The 6,672-nt window shown below is 55.1% G+C and overlaps 1 protein-coding gene across 1 annotated transcript; it reads right to left on the reverse strand.

Annotated features, from left to right (window-relative positions):
• Positions 1-233: 233 nt before the first annotated feature.
• Positions 234-5,626, reverse strand: C1QB (complement C1q B chain). Its single transcript, XM_039912124.1, has 3 exons — positions 5,495-5,626; positions 3,892-4,125; positions 234-2,056 (listed from the first exon to the last, which is right to left on the reverse strand). The coding sequence occupies exons 2-3, from the start codon at positions 4,067-4,069 to the stop codon at positions 1,488-1,490; spliced, it is 747 nt and encodes a 248-aa protein (XP_039768058.1). The 5' UTR covers positions 4,070-4,125; positions 5,495-5,626; the 3' UTR covers positions 234-1,487.
• Positions 5,627-6,672: the final 1,046 nt, after the last annotated feature.

Here is a 6,672-nt window from a genome sequence, read left to right on the forward strand (position 1 = left end):
TTCCAGGCGCTTAGTACAGTGCTCTGCACATAGTAAGCGCTCAATAAATACTATTGAATGAAAATACTATTCAGTGAATTTTCCTCATCTGTAAAATAGGAATAATATTACCTGCCTCTCCCTATTCCACAGTGATGTTGTGAGGATAAAATGAGATGGCGAAGGCACTCTGGAACATACAAGCATGATAGGAAAAACAAAGGATATTATTAATGGAAAGGTCAGAGACAATGTCGGGGGAAAGTCCCGGTTGCTCTAATTTTCCAGGGATCAAAGGGGATTGTCCTTTGCAGTGCCATTATCCATCCAAGTGACATAGGAAGGGCAGGGAGACAAGCAGATTTTCAGAAGTCATGGTGGCAGAAGACAAGGGAGGCCTGGAAGCTTCCATGCTGAACAGAGGCCATGGATTTCTGGCCTCATCTGCCAGCTATGCTTCTTGTCTATTCAGCCCAGAAAGCCAGGCCGTTGGCAGGCGCTGACCAAGGTCTCGCCAGTTAACTTGGGCACCTGGGTGAGGGCGGAGCCTGGCACCGGACACTTTGGAGAGGAATGAAGGAAAGACCAGAGCCAGTCCACACCACTGGGGACAGAGAGGAGCTTGATGAGTGGGAGAAGCTTTGATTTCCATGAGGATTTATTTACTGAAGCCAACAAGGTGCTGGGCCTGTGCAGAACACCGAAAACGCCCTGGCCCAGCTCGGGGACACCACCGCACACCCCCATCCCCTGGGGGAGAGGATGTTACTGGAGAGACATATTCTGAATGGGAGTCTGGGTGAAGGAGGGTCTCGAGGCAGAGGGCCAGGCCTCTGTCGGAACAGAGAAGAGCAGGGCAAAGGTAGAGGGAATGGGGATGGTAGGGGGTGGAGACGCTTGCTGGTTCTGGACCCCTGCGCTGGGGAATCATCCCTGGGAGACGAAGTTCCCTCCATGTTGCCCTGGAGCACGAGAAAATAACAAAATCACCCTCCTGCCTGCTCCCTCTCCGTCTCCTTTTCCAGCTCCCTTCATATTCCCTTCTGCTCTCTTCTCCGGTAGGGGACTGATAAAGCAAAGCAAATCAGAAGAGGGTTGGATTGCCTAGGAGGGAACCCTGGCCAGAGAAGAGAGGCTGGTTTGAGCCCAGGGCTGGGCAGGGCCTCTGCCTAGGGGTCTCTGCAGCACAGCTGGGGGCTATGGGACCTAGCCAGGAAAAAGCTAGGCCTGGGGCTCGCTCTGCAGGTCCCAAACCCTGGGCCAGGCGCAGGCACTGTTGGTGGAGGGGATCTTGTCTAGTTCTACAGAACCATAGCAGGTCCAGACTGACTTTGTAGGGAACAGCAGGCACATGCCAGGTTCCTGGAGGGCATCTTCAGGGCATACAGGGCCAGCCTCCCCCCATCACACCCCGGAAAGGCCACTTCCGTTCAGCTGGACAGGCCGGGCTCGGACCGGGCGGGGACTACCCGGGGAAGCGGCCCCTCCTGGCCGGAGCGGATCCAGGCCTAAATATCGGGGAAGAGCAGAAAGCCGGAGAAGATGCTGTCGGCCCCTTCGAGCCCCACGAGAGAGTTTTTGTCTGTGGCTTCCAGCCACACCGACTCGCCCTCTTCCAGCTTGAGTACCACGCCACCCGTGGTGACCTGGTAGGTGTTGTACACGAAGTCGCAGAAAGTGACCACCTTCTCGCCCTTGCCACGGCCCCTGCGCAGGTTGACGCAGAGCAGGCCCCGCGAGGTGGCGTGGTAGGTGAAGTAGTAGACGCCAGACACCCTGCAGGTGAACTTGCCATTGCGGGGTTCGTAGTGCCCGTTCTCGTTGGTGATGACCCGGTCGAAGCGGATGGACTGGTCTTGCCGCAAAGGCGTGCTGATGCTCCGGGCCGCCGAGAAGGCTGACCTCAGGGTGGTCTTGTAGTCGCCAGACTCTCCCTTGGGCCCAGGAGGGCCGGGGGGGCCCAAGCTGCCTTTGGACCCCATGGGGCCCTTAGGGCCGACCTTTCCCGGATAGCCGGGGTTCCCGGGGGCCCCCTTCTCCCCCATGTCTCCCCGGAAGCTCAACTCTCCGGAAAGGCCTGGAGATGAGAGAAAAGAAGAGGGTCGATGAGGCTGGGGTGTTGGGGCTGGAAGGAAGACCCACTGGACCCCTAGGGCACTGTGAGCCAGAGTCATAGGGGGACACAGGTTCCACGGGGCAGCCAGCCTGTGGGGGAGGCTCAGGACACAGAGGGGCCCAGACCAGCTGCTGGGGGCATGAGATTCCTTACTCCTTCTGGAGAAGCTGGAGCGGATGTCAGCTCTCTGGGCTGGAAGGGACGCCCCTGAGGTCAGGTAGTTCATGCCCCTGCCCCTGAACAGTTTCTACCTAAAGCAGGGCGGGGAGTCCTTCTGGCTCTTTAAATCATAGTTCGAGGAGCAGCATGGCCCTGTGGAAAAAGTTCGGGACTGAGATTGCGAGCCCTGGGTTCTAATCAAACCTCTGCCACTTGGGTGACCTTGGACCCTTGGGCTTTATTTCTCTAGGCCTCAATTTCCTCATCTGTCAAATGGTGATTAAATATCTGTTCTCCCTCTCCCTGAGACTGAAAATCCTGTGTAGGACAGGGACCATGTCTGATCTTCTTATATTGTCTCTACCCCAGTGTTTAGTGCCGGGTAAGCACTCAACAAATACTGCTATTATTACATTTTCCAGCAAGGAGACTGCACATCCTTTCTTCTAAACTATTCCCGTGACTGTCATCCCTCCTTTCCAGGGAAGTTTTTGTTCTACCCTAAATCCCTCATGCTACAGTACTCGCATTAGCTTCCAGCTTGCTTGGGGCTCTGTGGAGATAGGAAACAGATGTTGGCTGTGTCCCAGTCCTCCCTTCTCCACCCCCACCACCCCCAGGGGTACTTGTCCAGGAGGCAGTTAATTGACTCATCATCCAGCAGGCTCCCAGCTAATTCTGTCTAGTCCCCGCAGAGGGCCAGCTCAGAGGCTGAGTCTGGATCCACCATCTCAGTGTGGTAGCTGCAGCCTCAGCCCCCAGGAGGGGTTGGGATGGGATGGGATGGGGAACAGGATGCACTGGGGCTGGGGGGACTCTGGTAGGCTGTGTTTTCAGGGCGCAAAGGTATGTCCCTTTTGGGCACACACAGAAGCTGGGTTCTGGTGAGTGGGTTGTGGGGGCTGATTGATTCCCACTGCTGCTGAGTCCTGAGGTTGGGAGGAGGGTAACCTGGTGGACACTGCAGACGAAGTCAGAGAAAGTGACCACACGCAAAGAAGCAGCCTTGTCGTGCACCCACCGAGCAGGTGGGCACTCATAGTGTGTGTGTGTGTGTGTTTGTGGGCATGTCAACTGTGAGCTTACTGAGGGCAGGAATTGTCACTCTTTATTGTTGCACTGTACTTTCTCAAGCGCTTAGTACAGTGCTGTGCACACCGTGCTTAATAATGTTTTGATGTCTCTCTCCTCCCTTCTAGACTGTGAACCTGATGGGGGCGGGGATTGTCTCTCTTTGTTGCTGAATTGTACTTTCCAAGCGCTTAGGACAGTGATCTGCGCACAGTAAGCGCTCATGAAGTACGATTGAATGAGTGAATGAAGTACGATTTAATAAAGGAATGAATGTGTGCAGGCAAGCGTGTGTTGGGGGGGACATAAGTATGTATGTGTGTGTGTTTGTGTGTGTGTGTGTATGCGTGGGTGTGCACTTGTGGACTCCTTCATGTCTCTGTCCAGGATTCCCAGCAGGGTCCCGTCACTGCTGTGAGTCATAAGATGGGAAGAACCGGGGAGTTCAGTGGCTGCAGCTGCTACATCTAGAGCCTGCAGACTGGGGGTCGGGGCGGGGGGGCCTGGGTGGGTGAAGCAGGGAGACGGGGGTCTGCGCCAGGAGGTCGGCGGAGCTGGGATCTTACCTTTCTCTCCCTTCGGCCCGTTGACGCCGTCTTGCCCATTAGGGCCAGGCCTTCCGGGGATGCCTGGGGTGCCAGGCAGGGCAGGTTGCCCATTGCAGCTACTTCCCACTGGGGGTACTCCAGCCAGGCCCAACAGCAGCAGAAGCAGCAGCAGCGACGACTGGAATAGCCACAGCATCTTCAACCCCTTTGTCCCTGCTGCGTCCTGCAGAGGAGAGGGGAGAGGGGGAGAGCCTAGGAGAGGAGGGGAGAGAAGGGAAAGAGAGGAGGGGAGGATGGGGCGGTGGGGCAGGGGGAGGGGAGAAGAGGAGAAGAAAGGAGAGAAGAGAGGAGAGAGAAGAGAGGAAAGGAGACAAAGCCACCGTAAGTACCATAGCGGCTGGCTCCAGGAACAGGCCAAAGGCCCTCAGCCTACCGAGCCAGAAACGAGCTTCATCCTGGCCCCTCCAGCCTCGGTCATCGTCAGCTTGAGCAGGGTGGCCTGGGAGCAGACTCCACTGCCCTACCAAAACCACAGAACCGGAGCCCCATGTGGGACAAGGACTGTGTCCCACCTGATTATCTGACAGCTACTCTACCCCTTAGTACACTGCATTGCTTATAGTAAGCCCTTAACAAATACCACAATTATTATTACTATTAAATCCTGGGGGAACCCGGGACTGCGAGCCTGGCTGAAGCCTGACTTTCCAGCCCTCTGGGAGAGCTGAGGACCCTGGGAGACCCCCACACCTGGAGGAGAGACACTTTCCAAACCCAACAGGGACAGGGGCCCTACTGTAGCACATTCTGGGCCAGTTCTGGGGCAGGATAAGGATAATTTGTCTGGGTTTTAGCGGCGGAAGCCGTGGGCAACTAGTGTACTCCCCCCAACCTCCGCCCCCAACCAACCAGAGCCTCACTGTCCCCCTTAAAGCCCTCAATGAAGTGGGCTGCCCCGGGCCTGGTCAGAAGTAGGACTTCTAACTTTTTCACTGGCTACCTCTCTCCCACCCTGACTCTCCCGTCCTGACTCTCCCACCCTGACTCTCTGGCTCGTCTCTCTCTTGCCCCTCATTCTCCCACTCTGACTCTGGTCCCACTTTCTGAAGCCTCTGATTCTCCCAGGCTTCCCCTTAACCCAGCCTGTTCTGGTACCTTCTCCAGGAGACACATCGGCAGGACAGATACGGGGAGGGACAGAGAACTGGGAGTCAGACCCAGGTCACCCCAACTCTCCCACTTCCGCTGCTGCCTGGCTCAGGGCAAGGTCTCTCTTGGACTCAGTTTCTTCATTTGGAAAAATGAGGGTGGCTGTATTCCCTGTCGTCCCCTGCCTCCACAAGCCCACAGGAGATGGTGGCTGTAACAGCGCTTTGGGCAATCATTGTGCCATAGAAATTGGAGGAATTATCGATCAGAGGTTTTTGCATTTTCTAGCCTCAGGTAGTCTCTGCCCCAATCTCTACCAGAGATCTCCAGCCCAAGACTCTCCCTGAAGCCAACAGACCCTTACAGAACCACAGGTCTCCAGAGAGGGTCAAAGGGGAAGCGGGAGGGGAGCCGCCAGGTGTTCCCAGGCTGGGATCTCTGCTCCCTCACAGAACCTGGGGTAGGTTCTTACCTGGGTAGGCAGGCGGGCGGGTGAGGGGTCTCCTGCAGAGCAGTAGGGCTGGAGAGGGGGAGGAGACAGCTTCACGTTCTGAACCCCGACGGGGGAAGTTCCATCTGCAGAAAGGGAACCCAGTTTCTCCCGGAAAGAGCTGTAGCCCAACCCTCTCTAATTCTGCCTGGTTCCTGTTGGCCCAGTCAGTTTCAGATCCCGTTCCTCTAGCTGGCTTTGGCTTTTTCTGTCAGCTCAGCAGTTCAGGTCTGGGTAAGGGCCCCTGGCCTGCTAACTTCCCGGCTGCTGAGGTCCCTCCAGGACCAACACCACCCCCTGACCTCTTCCTCTCAGGCAGCCTTGGGGGTGATGGGAGAAGTCTTTCTCTTGATACGCCAACTCCTCTTGGCTCAAAGTCCCCGGGCCCCCTGCCCTTTCCTGGGCCGCCCTTCCTCCCTTATCTCCCTCCAGTATCTTGAGTTGGGTTTATCTGCCCTAGACCACAAAGCCTTGATTCCCTTGGAAGACAGACTTCCTTTCCTGCCACCCAGCCTCAGCAGGCTCTGACTCTCTTGCCCAGGGCAACCTTCCCGCTCCCCCTCTTCAAACCACTCCCTTCCCCTTTCGTTGGAGGCTCGAAGTCTAGGCAGCCTTCCCCAGTGAACCCCCGATGCCCCTTTACTTAATCAATCAATCGTATTTTTGAGCTCTTATTGTGTGTAGAGCACTGTACTAAGTGTTTGAGAGAGTACAGTGCCTGGCTCATAGTAAGCACTTAACAAATACCATAATTATCTTTATCATTATTACAATATATCAGAGTTAGCAGACACATTCCCTGCCTACAATGAGCTTACAGTCTAGAGGAACAAACATTAATATGAATAAATAATCATTCAATCCTACCCTCCTCTTCCCCCCACCTCAATGCACTGCCAAGACTGAAAGCCACTTGCCTGCTGAATGACTAGGGAAAATCACTTAACTTCCCTGTGGCTCAGTTTCCTTATCTGTAAATTGGGGATTCAGTACCTGTTCTCTCTCTGTTTTAGACTGGGAGCCCCATATGGGACAGGGACTCTGTCTGACCCGATTATCTTGAATCTACTCCAGAACTTAGCACAGAATTAGGCACCTAGTAATGTCTTAGCCAATACCATTATCATTATTGCTATTATTATTATCAATAAGAAGGTACT

Source organism: Ornithorhynchus anatinus, chromosome 5 (genome assembly GCF_004115215.2).
Source record: "Ornithorhynchus anatinus isolate Pmale09 chromosome 5, mOrnAna1.pri.v4, whole genome shotgun sequence".
In the NCBI taxonomy this organism is placed as follows: Eukaryota; Metazoa; Chordata; class Mammalia; order Monotremata; family Ornithorhynchidae; genus Ornithorhynchus; species Ornithorhynchus anatinus.